The sequence below is a fragment of the Haemorhous mexicanus genome, chromosome 7 (genome assembly GCF_027477595.1).
Source record: "Haemorhous mexicanus isolate bHaeMex1 chromosome 7, bHaeMex1.pri, whole genome shotgun sequence".
Classification (NCBI taxonomy): Eukaryota; Metazoa; Chordata; class Aves; order Passeriformes; family Fringillidae; genus Haemorhous; species Haemorhous mexicanus.
The window spans coordinates 16,013,505-16,040,632 of NC_082347.1; the positions used below are offsets into that span (position 1 = coordinate 16,013,505).

The following is a 27,128-nucleotide window of genomic DNA, read 5'->3' on the forward strand; positions in this document are numbered from 1 at the left end:
TGTGGAACTTGGCTGGTAGGTGCAGAATTGGTGTGCACTTAAGAGGAGGTGTTCCTTGAACCCCTGACCTCGGCAGCACACTTGGCCTGGCTCTGCAGAATGCTGCCACCACAAAAGTCAGGAATTGGAGGAACACTGGTAAAAACCCAGCCAAGTCACCCCAGGATGGTAGCTTTGTACTGAAAGAACCTAATCTTACAATTTGATGGTTTTCTTCATTTCACCCCTTCAGTTTTATTCTTTCTTCCCTCAGATATTTTGAGCAAAAGTGGAACAGAAAATGACACTATTTGCAGGCACTTTGTGCTGCCTGGAGCAAAGCAGTGTGAGCCATGGCTCTGTGCCAGAAAAACAGGAACACCTGGCCTGGGCATCTCCTGTGGAAATCAGCATTGGCCATTAGGAGATAAGGAGGATTTTTTGTTGTTAGTTTTTTTGGATTTTTCAGGATAGAGAAAACAATCTTCTCAGCAAGTCAGCTGAAATTACTTTTTGCTTTATTTCAGAAGATAGGTGTTGTCTGCTTGTCAGACTGTTGCTTTAGGTGCATTGTGTGTTGGTACCGATGTGTTGGGGGTTTTTAATAATTAATGATAGGTTAGTATTGCTTATAATACAGGTAGGTGGGGAGAAAATTCTTAACAGCAGAATAGATTTGTTAAAAAATGCTACCCTAAAAGGGTGCAATTTGCATAATAATTTATCTTCATGAAAAATACTGGAAATTTCAAAGTGCATTTCATTTTAGCAAATTTAGTTGTTTTAATATTGCTATGTAAGGTATTAGGATAGATAAAAACACCACAATACTTGAACTTCTTTAGAGTGAAAGTCTTTGGAAAGTTTTATTTGACAGAAGAAAAGTTAAAGACATGACCAGGCATGGTCACTTTGAAGTCTTAGAAATAGAAAACCCTCTACATTTCAGAAGTTCTACTCTTTGATTTACTCTAATTACAAATTTATATTCAACAGAGACAACAGACCAATGAGCTTACCTTTTGATTTTGGTTTTGCTTACTTGGTTTTAAAATATTTACTAAATACTGAACTCTGGGCTGAATTCATGATACTCTCCAGGATTAACTTCAGAAATAAACTACATTTTCACCAATGCTTCTAAAATATTGTTGACATTTTCCTGATGTCTAAATGTAAATGTAATTCATCTTAATTTTAATGCTTTAAAATTTTGCAGTGTAGCTGAAATACATTACAGGCCAAGAAACAACGACTGGACCATTTAGGAGATCCTTGCTTGCAAATGCTGGCAATATTGTGAATTTTACTGGGTTTGATGGATCTCTTCTAGTGTTCCTGTTGTGCACAGACTGAAACACTGGAATGAGTTGCAGAAGTTTCCAAGAGAGTCTCTGGTCCACAGAGAACTAAAAGGTAAAATTCCCTTGGCTTCTGGGTTTTAAGGTACCATCCACATAACATGAGAGGGTGCAGTCCTACCTAAAATCTTTTCTTTGCCACTGATTGGGGGTATTTGTCATGAGAGGATATTCTTTTGCCAAGGGAAGGGAGAAATTTGTGTTAAAAGTGAAGAAAGTCCCACAAAACACTTATGTGCAGTTCTCACATTGGAAGGATTTGGGGATGTATGTGCTGATACTTCTGGAGTCCAAACCATTAGCTTTTCACTTGAAAGAAAATCCCATTGCTGCTCATAAGCAACTAATCAAAAGCCAAACACTTCCAGAAAAGAAGCATGAAGACAAACCTAGGGTAGTGCTATGTTTAAACACATGCAGTAGCATTGAATACATCACAGATGAAGCAATAGTGAATGCATCCATTGCATCTATGGAAGGAGATTAATAAAACATAAATGTCATTATTCAAGTTTTAGATATTAGGAATCCCCCCATAGTTGTCCCAGGTGGGCTTCTCTTCACTACAGAGCCGTGCAGCAATTCAAAGCACACTGTCTCCCCCTTCTCCATTTCTGCTATAGCAAAAGTAGTCATGGTGTTTCCATGTGGGGTTTTCCTCTGACTGCTTGAGAGAGTTCTTTTGTACCCACGGCTGAAGGAGAGTTGTCCCAGTGCTGGTCCTGAACTGAACTCCACAGAGATGACAAACAGGTAGACACCTTTGTGTGGTGCTTTAAAGTGGCCATGTTCAGAGAAATAGCTGTTTCCATAATTGAGGTACGTTTCATTAAACCTCACAGTTTTTTCTTTATCCTTTCTTTCTGAGAATCCCACGTGGAATGCCACCAATGAGTCTGAAAAGAAAGAGGAACAGGATTTTAGCAGTGAGTGAGCCTTCTCCTCTCCCCAGGATCATGAGGATGGTAGATAAGGTGAATCCCTATCAGGCCTGATTTTTGTATGCTTCTTTGCAAAGCTAGGCACTGGAAATGGTTATGTGCACTGGAGTAGATCAAATGATTCTCTGGAACTCTTGGAAAAATATAACACTGGGACCACCCGGGGGAAAAAAATGGCATTCTGTTACTGTCCCAAAAATAAATCAGTTAAGAATATGTTCTCTGCTTATTCAGTCTTAACTGGAGTTTTGCTGCACAGCTGGCTAAAGGGGCTGATTTTTGCTCTGTTATTTGTCCATAGCGAGGGCTGCAATCATAAAAGCCAGTGTTAAAGCTGTGGTGGTTGTAATTACCAGGTGCTTATGGTCACACGCTTACAGGGAAGGGGAACTGACCAGTCCCTGTGAAGTATAAACTGAAAACTTGTCTCTGAAGCTTGGTTATAAGAGAGGGAGAATGTACTCTCTGGTCAGTCCTGCCTGTTCCACTTGTGCAAATTATAGCAGCTCATTTAATGCATCTGTCTGTCTTGAGAAGGATTTGGTGCTTTGAGTACTCTCTTTCCAGAGCCAAGTAACAAGGTAACAGGGAAAAAGAAGCATTCCACATTAGCTTCCAAAGAGAAGACTGCTACTGCATTAACATGAGCATCTACAAACAAAATTTGCCTTCTAAACACCTGAAGTTGAATTAGTTCAAGACCAATTTCCTAGCAGTTGTAGCAGGTGTAATTTCATTGGCCTTGACCAAAATACAGCAGAATCTCAGCTTGGTTCTCACTCAAACTGCTTTTTTTTCTCTATTTAAACTGGTGGAGGGGGATGATGTAAGTAATGTCAGAATTTCTCCCTCCAGCATCCCACAAGGTACCTGGTAGTTCTTATACTAATATGCTCTGTGTGTGGAACTTGCATCAGGGCCTAGTAAGAAGCTAGACCTGTGCATGAGCAAGTAAAAGAAAAGGACACACCTTTTTCCACAAACTCTGTCTGCACTGTATTTCTTCCACTTATTGTTTGTGTATTTTCTCTGTGCTTCTCAGATCTTTTCTTGTCTCTTTGCTTGTCTTGACCTTTCTGTTGCCTTCTCCCTTTTTTCTGCAGCATTGACTGAATCTTTGTAACATCCAGACTTATATTTGAGGCACCTAATTCTTCATTACTTCCAAATAGTTTTTTGAAAGTCACCATATGTTCCTCCAAATTCCGCTTGATGGTTGCTAAATCTGCAGAGAGAATTTCTACAGAAACGTTGAGTGGCTCAATTGCATTTGCTATTGTATGATTGCAGCAGAGACTTATGTCACCTCTGGATTCATGCCTCTTGATTGCCAGGCTCAGATGTTTGATATCATTCTTCAGAGTCATGATATCATTGTAAGCTGAGCTCTCCAAGGAGTCATCTTTGGCAGCCTCATAGTTAGGTTCCATGTGTTCTATGACGCTGCGTTGACTGCTGACTTCATGTAGAGTGGAGGAGGTTTGTGTTTCCTCCTCAGGGTGCTTAGGAGGCATGTCAGCATCATGATGATTCTGGTGACCTCTCTCCAAGGGATGAAATCTCCTGGTAAGAGATTCTAAAGTCACATTTTGTTCTTGCAGTTTATCTGAAAAGTGTCTGAGAGATTCTTGCAGCTGAAATACTGATGGTATTAGGCTACTAAAATCATCTTCAAAAAAGACATCCAGAAATTCGTGTCTCAGTAGGGCCTCTAGTGCTTCTTCATGCCGCATTGCATCTTTCAAAAGAGAGCTAAAAGAGCTGTTGAGATACTTGATGTATCGATGAATTTCTTCATCTTTCTTCTTCAGCAGGCCCATGTCTTCTGAAAAAGCCATAACCTGTGACTGAAGCTGTCTGTTCTCTTCTTGACGGAGGTTAAGAGACAGATGGATGGATGGAATAGCTGAGGAGAGCTCTTCAATTTCACTCTTGAAGAAATCTCTGAAAACTGACTCCAAGTGCTTCATATCCTTTGGCTGGGTATCTTCAAGGGAATAAGTGCTATTCCTTGGATCTTCCTCCAGCACATCAGTGTCAGTAGATACTCTCTGGCAATTGCATTCCTCCATGTACCGCAGCAGATCTGAATAGTTTTCCTGAAGGTTCAAGAGAGTGTAGTTGAGCTCTGCTATCTGCCTTTCCATTGCTGCGTTGTTTTCTTCCATAACAACGGATTTCTCAGCTAAAGTTATTGTAAGATCTTCTGGCCTATACTTTGAGATGTTTTTCTTTAACTCCTTAAACCATCTCTCTAAAACTGCAATATTCTGAAAGGCCACATCTGACTCCATGTAAAGTTCTTTAAGCTGCTTGGCATGCCCTGACAGTATTTCATTCATATGTTTGATGGTTAACTGGCTGTTTTCATCTTTGGGACCATGATGTAAAGAGAGTTCTGTTAAATTTTTTTTCAAAGCTTCCAGTTTATTTTCAAGAAGGTTTTGCTCTTCTTTCATGTTTGCTATGCTGTTGTTCAAAGCTAAGAAATGGGACTGCTGTATCTTTTGAAGCTTCTTGAGTCTTGTGTCAGTATCTGCCTTGAGCGTGCTGAGATTATAGTGAATATTCGCCTGCTGCACGTGCACTTTGTTCTCTATATCTCTTTTCACCTCATCAACTTTCACTATGTTTTCTTGGACTTTTGATTCAAATTTAGTTCCCAGCTCCTGGAATTCCTTCTTGGGCACAGTGCTTTCTTGGAATCGTTCTATGCTTTTCTTGTTGGCTTCCACATCATGGGACAGATTTCTTACTATGTTGGAGAGGTTCTGTAAACTTTTGTTGAAGCTTGCCCACATTGGGTTAAAATGTTTCCTTAGAAAATTCTCCACATGAGGAAACAAAACTTGCTGCAGAAACCTTTCCTGATGATCTGTTAAAAGAGTTGAAAAAATAAAATTAAATTCTGCTTTTGGAACACAATCTAGACAGGTTAACTCAAGTGTTCATTTTTCTATGGTAGTTGCTGTCTTACTCCCCAAAATCTGACTTCATGATAAATTTCAACAATTGCAAAAATAGCCTATTATTAAATCAAGGTTAGTATGAAGCACATGGTGTCTAAGAGTGTGCACAAAATAACTTGGATATGTATTGACTTCCCCATTTACATCTTAAAAATGTTTTTTGAAACCTCTGCACAGGTGGTTTTTCCAGTGGCCATAACTGTACATTTTCTCAACAATTCTTAGTGGGTTCTTCCTTTTTTTGACTGTGTCATAATGTTCTTTTTCTCATGCTTTCAATTCCACAAGGTTATACAGCATCTTAACAGCTGAATATTCCAGGTCAGGAGTAAATAACTTGAAAAATTTGTGAGGTATCTGGACTGTATGAGAATTATACTAAGGCTCAGTTTCTAACTTTAAAGTTCAAACTTGAGTGCCTTGAAGTTCACTGAATACTGTATAGTCTGTATCATTAGAAAATGTTTCTGCAAGCCAGTGGCTCACTATGGTAGGTAAAATTCAGCAGCTCTTTTTTTCCTTCTCCTGTACATGGCAGAAACTATGTTCCAGTGATGGGTCAAATGTTTCATTTTTTCATGTAACACCAGTGTGCTATTCCACACATCAGAGTATATAGCATGAGTATGGAGAAAGAGCAGATCTAAACTCTGCATCCCCACAAAAGAGAAGAAGCCATAGAAGCAGAATAGTAAGGTTAACAAATTTTAAATATAAGCAACCTTTTTATTCTGTGATTAGGGCATATTCTGAGCAGTGCCTTTCCTCTCATTTCCCATTTTCGAGTTACTCTTTGGTTCATTCATTTGCATTGGGATTGCACCCATTTTTTCTCTCTGTAGAAGCAACCAGCAGATCAAGGAATATCAGGGTATTTTTGCTTTCACATTTTCTTTCTGATTTGTGTGGTTTCACGGGGCCTGCCATGGGCTAATAATTCTGCATCAGACCTCTCACCTGAATTGCTCTTGTTCACTTCTAACACCATGCTTGTACCGTTGTTCTCAAATAGTCTCTGTAAGTCACCTAAGGTGCTGGCTGCTTGATGAATATCACTTTGAAGATCATCCAGTAAAGCCTCATGATTTTGAATGACTTCGAACATTTCTCTTGAATCCACTGATGTTGACACTAGTCACAAGATTAGAAAAACAAAGTCATGCAACAGGGTGCAGAGACCAGGTGACAGGTATTCATGCAAGACCTCTGAGAACACCTGTCTGGTTTTCATTCTGAAAATTTTGCACTGACATTCAACAGGGTCTGTTGAATGATTTCTGGCACCTTGAATTGCAGTTTATCTGCAAGGATTTTTTCCAGCTATGATGGAAACCTAATATATTCAAATATTTGCAGAGAACTTCAGCTACAACAGCCATGATGGCAATAAAATGCTCTTAATTAGAAATCTCCCCATGCCATCAAAGTGTTTTGGAATACTAAGTCTTTTCAAGTCATTGACTGAAAGGATGGCAAGGTTTAACAGCCTAGAATATGAGGGGATGAAAGAGCAATTGAGACATTCCACTGAGGAATCAGGAGCACACTGTGTGTCAGAGCTGACTTATGGAGGGGCCCTTTAACTGGTGTTTTTCTAAATAAATTCTTGCAAATTTAAGCTGTAGATTTCAAAGTGTGCAATACTTCCCTGAAGCTAATTGCTGAAAGGGACTTAATAACACTGCAGGCCACACCACTTCCCACGTGGTGAGGGAGGGTCCTTAGTGCTGCTTACACTGGTAAGGTGGAGTGCCTGAGATACAAATCTACAATACCTTGTAACTGTGATCTCAGAGCCACTGGGGGGCCCTTCTAAAATAGCATTTTCAGTGGATTGTTTTTCTGGTAGATTTTTGTGAGCATGGTGGGCTGTCCTGTGAACCCACTTTGCAGAGGAAGAGGTTAACATCCGTGCCACTGAAAGGGGTAAGGCTCTGCACCAGCTGGCATCTACTGTTCACCAGACAGCTTTGAAACTTTGGGATGCTTGGTTGTGAACATTCACAGAGTGTTATAGCAAAAGCCCTCATTTATGTCAATAAATGTATTGTTCCAAAGCTTTTCCAGAGAATGCTTTCACTAGAGAGTTTGTCTACGGCTTATCACGTTAAAATTACAGCTTCAAATCTTTTTTTTCCTTACAGCTTCAAATCTTTTTTTTCCTCTTTTTTTCTCCTGATCAGTGACTGAGAGGTAAAAGTATGACAAAATAACTTCAAGCACATACTGTGGTTTGAGAACTCTTCTTCTCGTCCTTCAGTTTCAGTTCCTGGCACCAGTATAAAATTAGGATCTGCAATTGAGATATGATACAGCTGTGAAAATGTTTTAGCTGCAGATACTACTGCAGTTTAGCAAGACCACACAGGAATTTCATGTACTGTAAATGGTGTGGAGACAGGCTTCCTGGGGAAAGAACACCTTCTTTGGAAAACTTACTTTCCTTACACTGGCAAACAACATTGCATACATGGCAGTGTAATGCAGTATAGTGTGGGGATTTTTAACTCATGCCAAGCTTTGCTCATAAGAAATTAGTATATTGCAAATAAATGGGGCTTTTTTCTTTTCTAGGGGCCCCGCCTAAAGATCTGCAAATTCCTCTTCCTTGTTCCACAGTTACCTGAGCATTCTGGTGTCAGCAGCAGTGAATGATGCTGTACAAATGAGAAGATATTGATGGAGGAGCTGATTTTGGTCAATGAGTGTAACAATAGAGAGACTAAAATAGTTGCACTGCATTTGGTAATATCTTTCCAACATTATGTGTAAAGTTCACCAAGAGATCAAACCAGAAATGAAAGCTATCTGTGAAGAAAAGCTAAACCTCTAGAGATTATCATCTGTGGAGTCTATAGGTGAGTTAGATGTAGATTGTGGAAAAATTTTCAGACATATGTTTGCCTTTATAGTTATGGTTGACTTAATTGCTAGAGGGAATTACCTTTTATCCATTTAAATTCCCTTAATTCTATTTAAATTCTTAAATCTGTTTGAATTCTCCTTTTTGAGTATTATTTGCTAAATTTTGACAATGCCATTTTTAAATCACCATTCAGTTTTTAAACCATACTCTCTCCGCTCTCTCTTTATTAGCAGCTGCAGAGATCATAGAATCATAGAATGGTTTGGGTTGGAATGGGCCTTAAAAACCATCTGGTTCCCACCCCCTCACCGTGGCAGGGAGGCCACTAGACCAGGCTGCTCAGAGACCCATCCAACCTGGCCTTGGACTCTTCCAAAGATGGGGTACTCACAGTTTCTCTGGGAGACCTGTTCAGTGCCTCACCACCCTCACAGCAAAGTATTTCTTCCTAATACGTAAACTGAACCTGCCCTATTTCAGTTTGAAGCCATTTCCTCTGGTCTTACCACTACATGCCCTTGTGAAAAGTCCCTCTCCATCTCTCTTGTAGCCCCATTAGCTACTGGAGGGTGCTCTGAGGTCTCATTGGAGCCATTTTTCCCCAGGCTGAGCAGCCCCAGCTCACTCAGCCTGCATCCGTAGCAGAGGTACTCCTGGACTCCCTCCAACAGGTCCATGTCTTTAAGGTGGGGAACCCAGAGCTGGATGCAGGACTCCTGCTGCCCCCACTGCTTTATTCACCAGTGCAATGAATTACAGTAGTTCACTCAAAAGGCTGTTCCTGGAGCTTTGCTGGAGGTTACAGTCTGGGCTCTGTTCCTGCCTCTGCTGTACAGCTGCTCCCTGTCGAGGAGCCAGTGCCTTTGCAGCCAGGGTAAGCAGAGGGAGGAGCAATGCAGACTGCAGAGTGAAGGCTGCCCTCTCCTCTGAACTTGGACACCTTAAGATTTCCAACTCAGATTATTTCATCCACAGGGGCATTTCACATACTCGTGTTGCTTTCTGATGTCACCAGTTTCTATGTGGAATTAGGCATTCCTAGATGGACTTGTCTAAGATGGACATCTGACAGGCTTTTCAGCAAATTAATACCTTTCTCCTTGTGTAACCATTACAAAGGTGCTATTAACAGAAGAATAAGTAGCTAATGCTATTTAACTATTAATTACAGCTAATTGTGACTTCTCTTGTCTCAAAGTATCAGTGATTTGGGACATAGCAGACTGAAAAAAACAAGGCATCAATTCTAAAAAAAGCAGAAAAATTAGGCAGATTCATTTCTTTCCATTGTGCCTGGCATTTAGTCATTCATTCTTATACTTGCTCTCCAGCTTTGCTTACCACGCTGTTCACAGTCCTTGCCAATAAATCCAGGGCAGCATTTCCACTGCAAAGACTTCAAAGTCTTCTGTTTCACTTGGTAGACTGGCTTCAGAGCTGTCCTGTACCTGGAGAGGAAGGGTCTGGGCATTAGATTTATTGTAATAGAGTCCTTTGCTATCAAGTTTGGACTTATCTTGAATGCTGTAGTATTCTGATGAGGTGTAGAGAGCGTTTTATTATTAAATACATTATTCCAAAATGTCACGGTTACCAAGGAAGATAGAAATTTGTTTTAAACTCCCCTAGAAATAATGATGAGGCTTCAGAACTGTTGAAAACATCTTTTAGAGACTTCAGAGACAATACTATTTTCTTCACTGGTTTTATTTAGCACACTTACATGATCTTCTGGCAGTCTGGGTCTCCATTTGGGCAGGGCTGTTGGGAGTTGACAATGTACTTCTCCTTCATGCAGGCTTCTATGTATGTGACCAGGCGGGACTGCGTGAAGGAACACCAATTCCTAGAGGAGGAAAAACGTGGGAAAAGAGTTTGAAGTAGGTCTCTAAGTCTCTAGCTGTAACAGTGCCAAGAAAAAGTGAAATGCAGAAAGGCCTTTATTTTTTCCCAGCTGTATGATGAGGAAAGTGGAAAATGCTTCCTACCTTGTCCCTCCACTCCCAGTTCATTTGTTTTCATTTCAGATGTTTATCTGCATTTGTTACAAAAGGGCTGATTGTCTAAACTTTGATGCATTAGTTCCATTTCCAGTCCTCTCATTTTGCAGGAGAAATTTCCAGCCCATGATAACCTGTGGGTTAATGTCACTTTAAATGTCAAATGGCCTTTCTAGGCGTGTTGCCATTTCAGATGCCATATGACTGAATCATCAGGTTGAGGCAGACTGCTTCTGCCTCAACTTCTGAAAACTTAATCCAACATTAACTCCATTAATAATATCTTCCTAAGTATTACTTCTTCAAGATAATATAGTAAGTGATTGGATTTTATGAAGTAGGCTAGCTTCAAAATAATTTCTCCCATCACCTGGAGGAAAATAATTTTTGGGGGAAAAGGGTTGTTTTAGTTTTATGTTTCCAGCAAGGACAAGTGAGTTTTAATAGTCTGATTAATTTTCCAAGTCAGAATTACATAGGCACCTATTAATCTCAGAGTGTAGGTGAGCCTCTTCCTTTAAAGGCAAGACTTGGCAGTGGAGTGTTTGCTGAAGTTTGATTATTAAATCCAAGACCAGAAGGGGCAGGAAGTGACAAGTAATAACTATAATGGAAACAGCTGAACTTTAGGCAGTGTATTTTTAAATGGGAATACAGGAACCAAATCTCTGACTATCAGCATATATGGAAAAGGTTTGCCTCTCTCAGGGAGTTGGTGTAACAATGGGGAACCGAGTCCTGCACAAAAGCAGAAGCTGGCACTCTGCAGCAGCCAGGAGAAGGGGAGGAAGCTGCAAGGAAGCTGAAAATATCAGGGTGGAAGGACAGACAGCCTGGGCTAGCTGGGAACAGTTCACCAGGCTTGCTGGGGCATAGCTCCCCTGTTTCTTAAAGAAAATGTGATTAAGATTTCAGCAAGCACTCATGCAAGCAAAGCTCTTCATCTGTTAGAAGCAAGGGCAGGAATCTGGCAAAGGCTGCAGTGCTGGGAAAACAGGGCAGGAGAGGAGGCTGCTGCCTTTGTTGTGATTTCCAGCCAAAACAACTTGCTTGAGTTGTAACTTTGAGGCCTTTACAAGTGACTGGGGGAAATTTTGGACCCATGATCAATGGGTGTCTTGGTTCTTATGGGATTGAACTGGAAGACAAATCCTCACATTTTTATTGAAGTATTACTCTTCCAGAGGCAAACACTCTGCTTGTGTCAGAGTATAAAACCACTCAGTAAAATCCAGCAGACCAGCACGTGAGCTCTGGTGACGTCTGCCTCCAAGGTATGCCTAGGTTTACCAGGTTTACCATTTTCAGGCTTTTTCCGGTATTTGGTGTCAGTTAAATAACCAGAGAACAGGGACCTGGTTTGTGCTTGGTTTTGGGCTGTCCTCTCTCTTGCACTTGGCAAGGCATAGCTGGAAGAGGCTCTCCCCCCTCAAATCCTCTCTACTTTTTCCTGGGGAAGTAAAGTGCCCAGGCACTGTTGCTGGAGCTTGCTGGTGTCATTGCTAGGTGCAGGATCCCTGCCCCTGCCAGCAGGATGCCTGCCAGATCCAGGCAGGAGTCTGCATTCAGTGTGGAAACCTCCTTTTAAAACAGGATTCTTTGGCTTCAGGGTTTTGTTCTTTCCTAATGAAAACAATCCACACCCAGTGAATCATCATCTGGGCTGTTTTTTTTTTTTCCCCACCGTATGCAAGTCCTTCCTAAGAAGTCCTTGGAGTCATGTCAGCCACAGAGAGCAAAGCCAAATGTGCACATGCATCAACCTGTGTGAGCAAGAATGAGGCACTGTGGGACTGTGAGTGCTTTTGCTGTTTTGCACAGGTGGATTGGCTCAAACAGAACAGAAAACACAAGGATTCCTTTTCAAAACATGTTAAAGTGTTGGAGGTACTTGGTGACCTTTTCAATTGTAGAAAGGTGTTATGTTGTATCAGAAATTGAATCAGTGGTTGATTCCAACTTGATGCCTGCTTTGGACTAGTATTCTGTAGAATGAATAAGATGAGGGGAGAAAAAGAGGGGCATATGATGGACTCTCAGTCAAAACATCCTTTAATGCTTGTCACAGTTCTTTATGTCCAGTTTTCTTTACTATATATTCACTGGTTCTCTCTCACTTGATTTTAAAGGTTTATTTGTGGAGCTGAAGGGCTATGTTGTGGTTTTAATCACAAAAACTTTCAGAGGTTTTGAGTTCCATAAAACTTATCAAAGTTTATTCTTTCCTCAAGTAAGTAGATAAGGCCTGTAATGAGCTGCCAAATAGATGCATGTGCCCAAAGATGAAACTTCTATTGCAGTATTTTTTTTGCACAACTTGTCAAATGCTTCCTTTAGGGAAACTTTGCTATCTGTAACTAAAAATACTCCTTAACGGGACTAACCTTGAGGGAAAATGCGTCATTCTTTAATGTTAAGTGCAACAATGTAAAAGACTGAGAAGGGCTTGATCTAAAGTTCAGTGAGGCATGCAGGACTTCTCTGGCACCAAAGGCTCTGAATCAAGCTGTGAAATTTCAAAGAGCTGCTCCTTCACAAGTAGCACTTTCTTTCTTGAGCTGTTTTCTGGAACACAGCAGCTTTGTGTTCTGCTGCTGCGTTTATTCTCCTGTTTGTAACTATGTCACTTCATTCACTGAATATGTAACCAACTTAACACCCTCAGCTTTTATTCTCTTTAATACAGTTTTCTTTGGTGCAAACTTGTGCTGCCAGGAAGAGAGAGGGACAGAGAGAAACTGCTCGTGTGAGGAGAGCAGAAAAGCCTTCCCTGTAATCTGGTGAACAGTAACGTTTATCACAATGCTGAAAGTTAGAGCAGCTCTTGAAGGAACCCTAGCAAATTCAGGGCTGCAAATGTTTCATTTGTTCAATGGCTTTTCCTGGTTCACATTGCAAAGAAATTAATCCCTGGGGTTTTTTAACCAGGAAAAAGTGTTTAATAGTTTTCTCTGCTAGCCTGTGATGTTGTTTGTTGGGTTTTTTTTTTTCCCCTAGACTTCATTCTAATTTTGAATTAATCTTATTAAATAGAGTCTTCACATGCATCTATTCACTTCTGCCTGATTCTGAGACAACTGTATTCTAATGTCTGAGGTTAAATATATCTGATGACAAATCATTCTGTATTTAAATAAGATTCAGCAAATGTAGGTTAGCTCAAGCTCTTTTTATTTGACTCTTTCAGGTGTTTAGAAACTGATATGAAAATGTTTTTTTCTTACATTAGATCTAATGAAACATAGCAAAATGGAGGCATTTCTTTCTCTGATTCTAGGATTTGACTGGGCCACTTTATATCATAGGAAACAAAATAAAACCCACAGGTCCAGGAGAAAAGGTTAGATGGCTGCTCTGCAGTAATTGACTCCGCTCAGATGAATATGGGGTAGAGTCTTTCCTTCATACAGACAGTTAGTGTGTCAGTGAGTGTGAGTAATGCTCCCCAGCTCAGTGAGGGACTGACACACTTTGCTTCTCTTTGCTACATGTTCTCTTGATTGGCACTGCAGTGCATAATTTTAGATGTTTCCCAGGTCAGTGGAATTTTTGCCTAAACAAAAGCTTCAGGAATTCAGGATGTTGGGATGTTTTTCATAAGTTTTGTTTTTCCTTTGGCTGTATTGGTCCAACTGAGTTGTCCTTCACCATCAGTTTCCTCAGGTTTCTATTCTCAAGGAAGCCAGTGTCTATAAATTCTTTGAAAACTCCCGCCTAGCCATGCCTGTGCCTACTACTTACAGTGTGCAAAACTCTTCAAGACCATAACACTTTCCTATGCAGCACAAAAGGCACCAGATAAGCAGTAATTCCTGCTTATTGTGCTATAGGAAGGTAGTAGAAGACTGTTGTTTCATTTTAAACAAGTGATTTTCCACCGACTTGTACAGAATGACTTCTGATTTATACCAGTTGAAGAAGAATATAAGAAGGAGGCTTTAGCTGTGGTTGGTTTTTCCCTCAGTGCAAATTTCTAACTGACAAGAAAAAACAGCTTCAAGAAAAAGGAAATAAAGTACCCCATTTAAATTAATCTAAACTAAGACTGTGCATGTCAGTATTGAGACAGACATCTCTTTTTCTGTGTTATGGAGTACAGAAAGTGTTCAGCTGTTGGGGAAGGCACTGGCTCTCCAAAGCAGCATGGTGTGCCACTGGGTTTTTAATTAGCAGACAAGTGATGCCTGGTGGTCTGTCAGTGAATTCTCCAGCTCTTCCCAGGCAGCCAGCAACCCAGACAGCAGAAACTCTCATATTTCTCCTCCTTTCCCTCAGGAAAACTCCCAAGGGGAGTAGAACTCCCTCTCAGGCATGGTCTGGGATCTTCCCATGTCTCATCCCATGAAACATCCTCATTTTCACTGGGCTGAGAGCAGATTGATTTGCAGTTCATCTTAACAAACTGGACTGGAAAGAGTGGCAATGTTTCCATGCAGTGCTGGAAATCTTCCAGAGTCCTGAGTAACCCAGGTTGAATACAGTGTGTATTCCAACAGTTATTAGACTGTTATCAGTTGGGGTGGTCCTGTCCTGGAGGACATCCTAAAACCATAGTGCAGTGAAGACTTTCAGAGCAAATGTGGTCCTGAACTGGGAGCAAAAGTTCAAGGAACAGCAGGCTTGACTGGGAGCTGATTTTGAGCCAAATCCAACTGTTGTACCACAATTCCAAAGTAAATTCAAGAGGATTTTCCTCTTTAAGCGCATCCACAGCCATTACCTCATTTCTATTATCCCTCCTCAGTGAAAGCTCTACAGCCCATTGAGAGGACAGTTTACACTTGGATTTTATCCTTTGATTCCTGCAGACTTAAGTTCACCCCTAGAATAGCCTGATCACTCCTTTGTCAGACCTCATCTGGAAGCAGGAATTGCAGCCAGTGGCCACCCTTTGGCACACCTGTGCTGATGCCAGGGAGTCAGAACTGCTTGGGAAGCCAAGCTTCCCACTGGCATGTGCTCAGGGTGTGGGCAGCATGTGACAGGGTTTGCCCTGACCATGTGTGGGGCACGAGGGGGAGACTTGTTCAGGGCTGCCCACTGATCACTTGTTCAAGGGGCACTGACCTGCACAAGCAGGAAGGTGTTGGGTCCAGGTGGTGACAGTGCTGACAGTGATTCTGTGGTTATGTTGCTGAGACAGGAGCTCTCTTGCTATCTACTGAAGAAATTAATTGCTGCAACTTGCAGTAATGAGCTGTGAAACAAATCAGTCCCGTGGGCACAGAGGGTTCAGTAACTCCTGCACTGTGTGGAATGGAGCAGTGTCATTTGCATCAGGCAGGCTAATGGGCAGCTATTCCACCTGCAGCTGAGCCATTCAACGACAGCCAAATATTGGAGAATTTCCTGAAGTCCTGAAAGGAGCCAAGTGCCTCACTTTGATAGGAAACCTTTGCTTCTGTTGATGCACTTGGCACTGCCAAAGCTATTGTTGAGCACTCAAAGGCTGTTCCACTGCTTTGCAGGATGTCAGGGGCTAAAGATCACTTCTAGCTGCACTTCATCCAGACTGTTTTATTTTAAGTGTATGTTCTGTGCCCCTTTGGTGGGAAATTTCAGTATCTCATAAGCTTCCTACAAAAGCCCCTGCCTTGTTTTGAAGAAATTGATGAGTCAGTGTGGAACTAACTGGTCCTAATTAAATTAATGGATTCTTCCTGTAAAAGCGGACAAAAAATAATAAGCTATTAAGATTGAACATTGACTTTCCTTAGAATAAGTGATTTGGTTTTTCTCTGCTTGTGTACACTTGGGAGGATAGTTACATGTTTTGACACACTGGGTAGGTCGTGAGAACAGGCCTGATTCTTTGTGGCCCCTTGATGTGCAATGAGAGGAAGAGGTGAGTGTTTCAGAGAGATAACAACAGACCTGGCTGACGTCAGGAAACCTTCCTCTAATCAAGGGTGACTTCACAGAATTGTGTGTCCAAAACTCAAAATATATTAGTGAAATTAAGGATTTACTTAAGCTGAAGATTTCTGCCTTTCCTGTTTAATAGGTCAGGTGGTAGAGTTTGGGGACCTTTTGATTTTGTTTTTCCAGTTTTTGCAGGTATGTTGTTAAAAAAATCCCAGGAGATGACACTGTGTGTTTGTGGATTAAAAAGAAAGAAGGAAAAATGAACCTGTCCAGCTGCAGGGCAAAACCAGAACAGGGGCCACTTGGCAATGATTACACTTCTGGAAACAGAAGTTCTGTGAGACTTTGGATAGATGGGGAAGCCAGTTGTAGTTGCTGTGCTCCATCCCATTCCAGCATCACCATCCATTTCTCCCTTACTGGGTGAGCCATCCACCTGGGAACTGGCTCTGTCAGTGTTGTTACTGAGGGGGAAGGTTAAAAATAACCTCTGCTTTTTCCTAAGATTATTTTTAGCCTGGAATGCTTAAGTGATCTTGTTTACAGTGTTACTTGACAGACAGGGTACAGGCAGCTTTGGGCTTTGCTGTTGGAGCTGCATGTGCCTTTTACATGCTTCATTTGTCTTGGTTTATTTAATGAAATATGGCACAAAGTGCATGAAATCTGAGTAGTGAGCCTGACTGTTCCTGATGTACAGGTCTCTTAATCTCCCTTTTTAATTCTGCTCAAAGTTTTGGGAACATGTGCATCTATTTACCTCAGCAATAGAATAAAATAGCTGAAGTCAAACCACATAGTTGCTGGGGAGAGAGGCAATATAAAAGTTGATTTCCTTTGGAAAGTTGGCTTCTTTTGGTAGTTTTGATTTTGTACACATACCGACACTTGTCCAGTTGAACATGCAGAGCTTCTCCCATTTTTTCAGATACAAGCAACAGCTGAGATACTAAACTGTTACCTAGTTCTTCCTCTAAAGGCCAGTGACTTCTTACTGATTTATATTTTAAAACTCTTTCATGAGAAATCTTATTGTTCTTAGAGGAATTAGCAAAATAACATATCCAAATATTTGACTGGGATCTAATGAGTCATTTCATCTCACATGTTGAAACAGAAACCAGAGGATTCTGATTAATACCTTGCAGTACTTAGTCATGATGGTCTCAATTATTCAAATAACTGCAATATGAAAAATGATGCTCTACATTTTTTAAAAATACAAGAATATTTCGTAACTACCACTATTCCTAAAACAAAGGGAAAGTAAGAAGTGGTTGAACAAAACACATACTGCTTTTATTTTTTTTTTAATAATGAGAGTCAAAACATTGTCCCAAAGACCAAGCTACCATAGACTTTGTTTGTTTCCTACTTCTGCAAAAAAAGTATTTTCTTATTTCAAAAGCAAACTAGATGTAAGACATCATTTTGGTAGAAAACTATTCTCCACCATCCTAGACATTTTTTGGCAAGTCTGTCACGCCTTTTTATGGCATGTCTTTCTTTCCCTTTATCTCTCAATTCCTATTTAACTCCTGATGCTTTTCTTCTTGTTCTCCTCCTATATAAATCCCATTTCTTGGTGGTTTTTTTTCCAGGGAATGTGTCACACTTGTAGGGAGGAAATACCAGATTCATGACAACATCTTGTCTGTGCCTAGCAGGGTACTGCAGCCACAGCAGCTGACAGGCACGAGAGTACTTGATGCTCTGAAGATGTGTTGTTTCAACCATTTTAAAATTTGGAGTGTGTTACAAGAAGAATTGTGTTGTCCCTTCTTATGCACCCTCTCTCCCTTTACTTTTAGATATAATTCCTCTCAAAGTCTCCAATTTCTTTCCTAAGACCTTGCAGCTGCCTAGCCTTGTTTGTGCTGTAAGTGTGACAGCTGTACAAAACAGCAAATACCTTAAAGCCACTGCCAGGCTGGATTTGGATTGTCTGTAGTCATCCACATAGCTTTATAATTGGGAAGCACATTTATGATTTGACTCATTATCCAACTATCTCCATAAAAGAAGGAAGTATTTCTCTCCTTGGGAGGAAATTAGGATGAGTCATAGCTGGTATTGAGCTGAATTAGACAAGCTGGTGCTGAACAGAGCTACAGAGCCAAGGAAGAAATCCTGATTAGGACAGTATATTACAGCATCTTGCTGACCTGTAACACTGACCTTTTTACAGCACTGAATTTTCATAGTACTGGGAGTTTTCAGAATGTTTTCAGCATTTTAACCAGCAGTCAGATGATTACCACCTTGCAGTGTAACTTTGAAGCCCAGAGCACCCCTTGGGCCTTCTTTCCTTTCTTTGGCCATGGCTGAACTGCATTAACCAGGAGCTGGTTAATTAACAGAGCACCTCATTGTCGAACACTATCCATCAGGAAGTCTTGCAGGCTTTAGGAAGTGCCTTGGGGCTATAAGGGGGAGGTACAGATTTTTGGGAAGGTGTAGTGTGAAAGAAAGCAAGGCTTTCATACACTCACCACGTTACATGCAGAAGGGAGGCCTTAATTTTACACGTAGATGGGATTAGAAACAAGACTGCATACTTCAGTTTGCATGAAAAGGAAGCATGACATGAGCAAGGTTTTATAGTCTCTTTCCATCTCACTTTTTTCCTTTCCTCAAGAGCATTTAAAGGGAAAAATACCAGGGCATCCTAAAGCACTGAGCTGTGAACAGCACTTAGTGTGCTGCTGTTTCAGCTCTCCTGAACAGGGCTCTGCTCTACCCATCCATCAAGGCTATAAAAGATTCATTCACTGTCCTGCTTGGTTTTCATCTATTTTAAACATTTAGAGACCTACTTACATGCCCTGTAAATCTTACACAAATCATAGAGTTGGGGATATTTCTAGTGAAGTACGTGGCTTTTACTCTCAGAACGGCTACTCTTCTGCTACAGATTATCGTGAAAATAATTTTGCTGGCGTGGAAACCTTTGGAAAGGAGTGGGGGTGTGAAATTTGTAGTAATTTTCATGCTTAGTCATTACTCCTTACTTAGTTTTATTAACTCCTCATTATTTTTATTTTGCTGACATCTTGCCATTACCTTTCTCTCTCCATTTCCAAGGCCCAAGTCTGCAGGCAGGCACCTTCTGCTAATGGGCAAAGTTTGCCATGCTCAGCAGAAATAATCAGCATCGGTTCATGGGAAGAAACAGTCAGTAAATTAACTTCCTCTAGTTCTGCTTTGCCAGAGGTAGTGTTTTGGTTTCTGACAGAACTGGGAAGCTTCACCTCTGCTAGGTGTGTGCCCACCCCCTAACCCCATTCTGCTGTCTCAGATTAAGCAAAGAGCTGGTCCCATTTGTGGTTTTATCCTCCACAGGCAATTCAGCTTTCTGTTTGTGTAGTTAAAGCATTTGTACCACTCTTGTTTGGCTATAGATTGGTCCCTAAAATCTAATGGATTTTAATGAGAAGCTTCTAATGAAAGCAGTCCTGTATTAACAGAATATAAAAGTGTCAGAGAGGATTGCACTCTTGTTATGTGTAAGACAGACGTGCTGGGTACTTACCCATTTCGGGGCTGTGGGCTCGCAGCTTCCAAATCCCCTCTCTCTTCTTGATGTGAGGAGATCACACTTGAAGGGTAATCTTGAGCATCCTCCCTGAGCCCTTCTGCCTCCCAGTAACCTTCTTGGCGTGGCAGAGGAGTTCTCTGGGGGTGTGCAGAGCTCTCATGAACTCGTGGCTTTAAGCTGTGCACGGAACCATCACGATCTCCATGATGGTCTCCGTGTTCCACCAGCTTTGCCAGTCCTACTGTGCTACAGACCAGCAAAAACTTCACGAGCATCCTGGGCTTCTTCCCCCCACTTACACCTGTCTCTTGTTCTTTTCTCTGAAGCTCAGCCTGAATTGCTTCAGAAATGCCCCGGCAATATTCTTTAACTGGAAAGTTGGAAGAAGGAAGGAAAAAATAAAAAAAAAAATTTGTAACAAAGAGCGGAAAGAGCTTTCGGCCCTCCCAGCTACTGTGGAAACGTCCGTGACTATTGAACAATGTGAGCCTGGTTCCTGTGTGGGGCTCAGATGCCTCTGACAGGGGGAAAATGAGGTGGTAGGAATATAGCTTATTCAAGGAACTTCTGAGCTTGCCTGCCTTCTAAACTTATCTGTGAACAGGAACTCGGCTTTTATCAACTGCCTTCTCCCTCAGGCACAGGAAAAGGATGTTAGCTTAAAGGAAAGGAAGAGAAAAGAAAGGAAAGAAAATACTGAGTGCTCTAACAGACTCTCATTACACTGCCAGAAAATGTCACAGACTTGCTTGGTGCAGTGCTGCACGTGGAAGCTTTTCCTACAGTTTAAAGGCTGAAATACCTTGGCTTTAGCAGCAGAGTATTTGTGGTATGTAGAACAAATTGTAGGTATTGAGTGACTCAGAGCAAATGTACAGTAAAAAAGAGCCTACAAACATCCATTCTTCTGCAACCTTTGCAAAATAGCTCTGTGTATCATAGTCTGTTCCCATCAAAATGGAAGATTTTAATGAAGTTGTCCTTCAGAGAGGTCAGGTTAATTTTTAAGAATTTCTGTTTGGGTTGTCGTCATTGGGTGTCAGGCCTAATTTTTTTTCTTTTTGTATTTTTAATTAGCATTAAAGGAAAAATACTAGCCAAGAGCTGCTGTCAAGAGCTACGTCTGTCACCACATTCTAATAATTTTTTTTTTTTTAAAGGCTGTGGAGGCTGCATGTAGTTTTCTTACTGGTTTTGCTTTGCTGGTGGTGCTGCTTTTAGTTTTGTTGCTTTTACTAACTGTGTTTCTTCTTTCACTGTCTTGTAGGGTGACGTGCTCTGGCATTTTAAAGAATAAGGTGAAGTAGAATGATGCTCCACTGACAAAAGAAGTGGGAATGCAGGACTGCTAGATCATCTTGCAGTGTGAATGATGAGATGATCAGCCCAAAGTTCAGTATGTCTTGCAGAGCATTAAATGTAAAGCTTTTATGGATTTGTTCCAATACCAGCTGAAAATAGAGGAAGAACCTCTCCAGGATTTTGGAAGGCCATGTTATTCAAGGCTGTGAATTTGCATCTCCTTATCACTGGCTGGATTTGCACCCCTCTCCTGATGCCCCTATTTTAGGCCTAATGGAAGAACATAGAGAAAACAGAAGTGCCCTTCCTGACCTGTGGTAGACACTCCTGCCTAAGAGCAGTGACAGCAATGTATGGGGCCAGGCAGGGAGAGATTTTGCTAATTCTAAGGGAAAACCTGTTCTTTCTGTAGCAGTCACTTCTCCAGGGAGATGAAATCACAAGGTCTGGACTGAAGACTGAAAAAAATTAGCAACTTCCCTCTGTTCCTTCCTGCTGCTTTTATTTCCAAATTGTGTGCATCCTGCTGTAACACATGTCAATGTGTGAATATTTCATGTGCCATGTTTCACATAGAAATGTGCTTTTCTCACAAGTAACTGGATGTGACCTAAGCATTATATTTGTTTACATACTAAGACCATTATCAGGAAGGAACTGAAGCAAACATGAGACAAAACAAGCAGCAGGCTTATAGCCTGTTCCACAGTGAGATCCTGGCTTGCAGAGAAGTGTCTTGGTGCTGCAGGAATTGAAGTCATTCTTCATGGGTGTGATCCCTCCCAAGTGGTGGGGCAGTGTTTCTCTGCCATCCTCCTGGCTCAGAACATCTGCTACCCCTCCAGGTGCAAGAACCTGTTCTCTGTACCTTTGTAATGGTGCTGCCCTGTGGGTGCAGCAGGCACAGATTTGCAGGTTAATAATTTAGCGCTATGGTTTTTTGGTAGTGGTTACAAAAGATGCTAAATATGGAGCGAGGCAAGGGATGAAGTCCCTTTCCTTGTGGTAGGCATAGCATAGGATGCTGCCATGAGCACATGAAAGGAATTCATTTTTCAAAGGAACTTCCTTACTGAACAGTAGTTGAGATTTTTGTGTAACAGCTGTTTTAATTTGTGGTACCTGAATAACATATTCAGATTATACTGTTGGTTCAAAACATCAGATTTGCTGGCAGAATGAGCTCTAAGTTTTCTTTTATATCTGTAGAGGAACAGGTATGAGAAGTGCACCTACTCAGGAATGAGATACACCACAACTTTGTCTTTTTTTTTTTTTTTTTTTTATGTCTGTGGTTTGGCTTTTTTCCTTTGTGTTTTTTGTTTGTTTGTTTTTATTTTTTGAGAGCTGTTGCCTCAGCATGGAACAGGGAAAACAGATATATATTTGCTGTAACAACCTGCTCCTTGCTTTCTGAGGTCAGTGTCTTCTAGTACTTTATAGATGAGAAAGACAGCTGTGCACCAACTAACATCAGCTGATATTTAGTCACTCTTCAGTTGCCTAGTTTGGTGTTGGTGTACCTTACAGAGCTGGCTACCACGACTCTAATGAAAAAATGGGTGACTGAAATCAATTTAAAAGATAGTTTGGAACATTATTTGGAAAGTGGTATTGTGAAGTGTTATAGTGAAGTGTTACTCCAAAAATATACTCAAAACCCATTCAGTAAGGGATGTCATACTAATAGTGGTGTGGGGATCTTTGGAGATGCCCTGGTGGTTCTCACAAGTTATTAGTGGTTCTAAGAATAGCTAGCCATAAGATACTGTTCCTCCACTCTTTGTCCCCAGTCACTAGTGACTTCTTTTCCCCCTGTGCTCTTATTCATGGAAATACTTTTTCTCCAAGTATTTCTAGGAAGTACTTCCTCAAAGTGTTCAAACCTCTTCAGACTTCAAGCTAGCCTTTAAAGAGTTGATATTGCAGTTACTCTGGATCGATCACTTATGTCCTGGGATCCTGCCAGTAAGTGTCAGGAGTGCTCTTGCCTTGTCTGGTAATTCTAACCACTTCCATTAAACACAGCTCTTAACCCCCTCTGATACTGCCCTCCCCAAGAATTCAGTGTCCTGTTTGCAATTCCATAACCAAGTCATCAGATGCCAGCACCATCTCCTGGGTAATCTGCGTAAGGTACAAAATCTCATCTTGGCCCCTTTCCTTTTGCTTAGGGTCAGAGCCCTGCAGCTCCAGATGGAGGGGAGGTGGGCAAGCTCAGAGTAAACAGTGCCAAACAATGGGTTTGATCAATGACCTGTCGGATAAATGGCTTGGCCGTACTTGGGAAGCAAACACTCTGGCTGTTCCAGTCAGCCAGATGTCTCTGGAGAAACAGCCCTTAGAAATTCAGTTTTCACTGAATAGATTCTGATGAATTTGTTTGTTTGTTTCTTTTCTGTCTTTCCAGATTCACTGCCTACTCTATAAAGCTCTTATTAAAGACTTAAATTATAAATCTATGTATTTAAAAGGAAAAAAAAACATCATTGAAAAAATGTATTAAAAGCCAAGAAAAGATGGAAAGCAGGTATTGCTTTAGATTCTTATATCCCAGTTCCAAATCTCTGAAGCAGACTGAATAACTGAAACAATTTTGTGTCTGGGAAGACAGTTTTGTTGATAGCTGCACAGCAAGGGGATAACTTCTCAGTAGGCACTGGGATTTAGATCTGGAAAATGCTGTCTCATCCCTTGCCCACTGCCAATGCGCGCTCATGCGTGTGCAGCTGCTCTGGAGGAAGAGAGCACAGGGAGAAGAGTGTCAGGAGGGGACTGCAGGCCTAGAGAGCAATTCCTTTTGCTGGTCTGTCCATCAGAGGGAGAAGATGAATTCTTGTTGCCTGTATTTTTAATGGTTTGCTCAAAAGCTCTTAGTGGTATTTGACAGCAGAGATCAGTCATGGAAGATCGCTGTACTGGCAGCACTCTGTGTGCTGCATGTGGCTCATCCCTGTGTGTGTTCTGAAAAATGGCTTGTCCCTGGCTTATTCATTCCCTGACTAAGGAAATTAGCTCATTACCCATGCAAACATACATGCAGGGATTCAAGTCCTAAACTGTTTGCCATAGGATGTCAGACAACTGCTTGTTTTCGTTAGGGCATGGAAATGACAGATCTGTGGCAGTTCTCCTTTCTGCATTTTGAAGTTTTCATAAATGGAGAGAGAGAGGAAGGATTTCTGTTTATATATAGCAAGGTTGGATCCTGTTAATGTTAATATTATTCTCCATAAAATAACTTCCTCAACAAAGGATATTTACCAGCCACAAAAGCAGTCTGTCTTTCCTTTCCTTACCTGTCTTTCAAACAATATCATATACAATTTAAATACTTCAATAGAATATGACCAAATCACACTCCTTTCATCCAGCAAAATGACTTTGTCAGCTGTTAGTCTCCAGCATAAGTTCATTGTTAAAGGACAAGGTTAAGGCTTTGTGGGTGGAGTAGCTTGCAACTGGGAAAATTCAAGAAGGAAGAGACCCAAATTAAGTAAAATCCTGTTGAATCTGTTGCAGGCACAAAGAAAAAGACTTTGAAGACATTTCTGCTTTGCATTCTTTTCTTTGCCTTGGATCAGTGCTTTGGGAATAGGTAGACTTGAGTTAGAATTCCTTGCCCATATTCCAGAATTGCTGGCAGATGCTGCACAGACCTGCTTCCAGGTGTCAGCCACCAACACCCAGGTGGAGATGCATGAGAGGTGGGGAACTGCTCCTTTCAGGGGAAGTTTCAAGAAACTCTGCTGTTATCCAGCAAGAGGCTCTATAGCCAAGCCTGAGCAGCCAGAATTCAACTTTAAATGAGCAGCAAGTGGATGGTTTGTCATTGCACAAGTCAAGACAAGGCTTTCTTTTGGTATTATGCAGATCAGCCAAATGTTTTTGAGCTACAGATTTTTTACAGTGATGTAGTTTAACTGGCTTCTCCTAGTGTTACAAGGCAGAAAACAGAGAAAAAGAGGTTATGCCAGGTGAGACAGGAACTTGGGGTCTCTGAATTGCCTGCTGGAGGCCTTTCTCTGCTGATGTCTGACCTGACACAAAAGGGGAAACCTTACAAGGCAGAAAGTAAAGTCCCTAGCAAAATCTTAAAGCCAAGGTTGCTTGTGTTAACTCTTGTTGTTAGTTTTGTCTGAGGTAGGATTGGCAACAAACTGGGACTGAATCCTCTGCTTTGAGTAGATGGATCCTGCAGTCACCTGGAGATGACAAACATTGAGGAGCCATTGTGGATGCTTGCCCTGTATAGATTGCTTACAATGTTGTCTTGAGTTCAAAGCTTTCCTAAAAAGGTTTCAAGGTAAAACAATGCCTGTGCAAACTGCCTGCTGCCTGGGAGGGATCCAACAGCATTGAAATATGTCTTGTGAGCTCTTTCCAAGGTCATTGGGACAGGAGAAGGCAGGAAAGGAGTATCCCACTTGAGTATTGGCTAATTCAGTCTGGTGATGATTCATATTTCACATCCCAGGATGGCTTGATATTTCATGTATTTTTTACCTTTTATAGTAGTGCAAAATATTTTAAATTGAATTGTACAAATCACAATGACAGAACAATAGCTAATGAAATCAAGATACCCTTCCCACTCAGCCTTATCAGCCTTGGTGTTCTGAAAATGCCAGTAAAACTCATAACCCTGGGAATGTCTGTGCTCTGCTTTAATGGTCTTTGAAAGCCTGGTGAAAAAGTAAATGGGCCCTGGAGCAATTCCCAAAGATGGTAAATTCATTTTTTTAAATGAATGTAGTTAAAACAAGATTCCCGCCTGTGCCTGGTGAAATCAATGGCAGTTTTGTGACTGGCTCCAGGAGCAGCAAGGTTAAACCACTGTTGTATGGCACAGTAAGGTGCAGATATCTTCAATCTGAGAGCACCTTGGGAGCAGGAAGGAGCACCAGCCATAGCAACAACCACCTAGGGGGAATTTTGACAGATGGTAAGAAAAACCTTTTCCACTTCTTGCTGCAGCATTCTGGAGCTATGTGAGCTCCTATAATAATTGGTATGCTGTGCTGGCCTTCCTCTGATTCCTGCACTTTTTAAAATTAACAATTGATAAATTCATTAGTCTGACAGAGATTTGGCTCCTTTATGTTCAGATGGAAATTTTTTCTTCATTTAGAAGTAAGGAGACTTATTTGTGAGAAAAGGGTTAAGAACTGTGTATGTCATTTCCCAGATCAACAGCTTTTCAATAATTTCAGTGTGGGTAAGAAAAACTCTTCCAAAAACTGAAGAATTATTCTTAGTTCCACAGTAAGAACTGTTTGTGTACATGTCTGCATGTACATACAGATACAACATTTTTTGCTCAGACTTTTTTCTGTGTAGTCATTCCCCATCTGACCCTTTCAGGCTGATAACTTGTGTCAGCAGGGGCTTGCAGACCACTGCACTTCATGACATTGTGGGGTGCTATCTTTCCAAAGTGCAGCTCAGCCTCTGAATTTCATATTCTGTTTTCCTAGTGCAGAAAAACAGCCAAAGCAGGTCATGCTTTGGGCTCAAAGGCTGATGCAATGTGGCTTCCATAGTTTCACATCTGGCACTATTAAAAAAAAAAAATCACCTTGCTGCACCAGCAATTGCCTTCACAGCTAGCACTGAACTTCATTTTGCTGGTGGGGCAATAGCTGATTTGGGCCACTTAGGATCTACTTCAGAAAACGCTTTAACTTGAGTTTAACTGCAAGTACGTTAGGATATCCAACTGTGATTAATGATCATGTTTTGGTATTTTTTCCTAGCCAGGCCTTGAGGCTGGATGGATTCTCTGTAAGATTTCCCCAGCCAGTTCTGTGCTGGCTGTTCTCACCCTGCTGTGCTTTGCAGCACTGGCTCTGACGTGAGGGATGGTGTTTGGTGTGAGATGTTGTCTCACTCTGCGGCGGCAGAGCAGGGCTCTGTCTACAGCAACTCAGAGAAACAAATAGGAAACAGGATTTCCCCCAACAGGCGTCTGATTTTCCCGAAATGAACTGTTCTAATGGGATGTACAGCTGAGCAAACCCCACAATTTAAACAGAATGACTTCACACTTGACTAAACATAGCAGGTGGGACCTCAAGCTCACTTCACCTGAGCACCAAGCTGTAGCTGGTTCCCTTTTTCTCAGGATTTACTAGAAATAATGTTGTTACCATTTTGTGCAGGCTGGGTTCTGGTAACTGCCAGACCAAGAAACCTTGACCCTGTTTGTTTGCTACAGCTGCTGTCAGTGTTCCATGCTCTCCACCCTCTGGGGCCCAGGAGAGTGCCTGGTGTTTGGCTCCTGCTGCAGCCTCGGGGAGATGCCCTT

At 41.4% G+C, this 27,128-nt stretch overlaps 1 protein-coding gene across 3 annotated transcripts; it reads right to left on the bottom strand.

The window, feature by feature from the left end:
- Positions 1-475: 475 nt before the first annotated feature.
- Positions 476-20,111, bottom strand: MMRN2 (multimerin 2). Of its 3 annotated transcripts, XM_059851197.1 has the most exons (7): positions 19,514-20,111; positions 9,840-9,962; positions 9,458-9,564; positions 7,478-7,543; positions 6,208-6,381; positions 3,252-5,156; positions 476-2,236 (listed from the first exon to the last, which is right to left on the bottom strand). In XM_059851197.1, the coding sequence occupies exons 1-7, from the start codon at positions 19,792-19,794 to the stop codon at positions 1,848-1,850; spliced, it is 3,045 nt and encodes a 1,014-aa protein (XP_059707180.1). In that variant the 5' UTR covers positions 19,795-20,111; the 3' UTR covers positions 476-1,847. The 3 variants fall into 3 exon arrangements, with proteins under 3 accessions (XP_059707180.1, XP_059707181.1, XP_059707182.1); XM_059851198.1 differs by lacking the exon at positions 6,208-6,381; XM_059851199.1 differs by lacking the exons at positions 6,208-6,381; positions 7,478-7,543.
- Between the last annotated feature and the right edge of the window lie 7,017 nt (positions 20,112-27,128).

Excerpts from the sequence above, each read along its gene's own strand:
- MMRN2 (XM_059851197.1), bottom strand. The coding sequence starts at position 19,794 with ATGCTCGTGAAGTTTTTGCTGGTCTGTAGCACAGTAGGACTGGCAAAG. Across the intron at positions 5,157-6,207 it reads AGTGAACAAGAGCAATTCAG|ATCATCAGGAAAGGTTTCTG; the intron begins GTGAGAGGTCTG and ends CTCTTTTAACAG. Across the intron at positions 2,237-3,251 it reads GACAGAGTTTGTGGAAAAAG|ACTCATTGGTGGCATTCCAC; the intron begins GTGTGTCCTTTT and ends CTTTCTTTTCAG.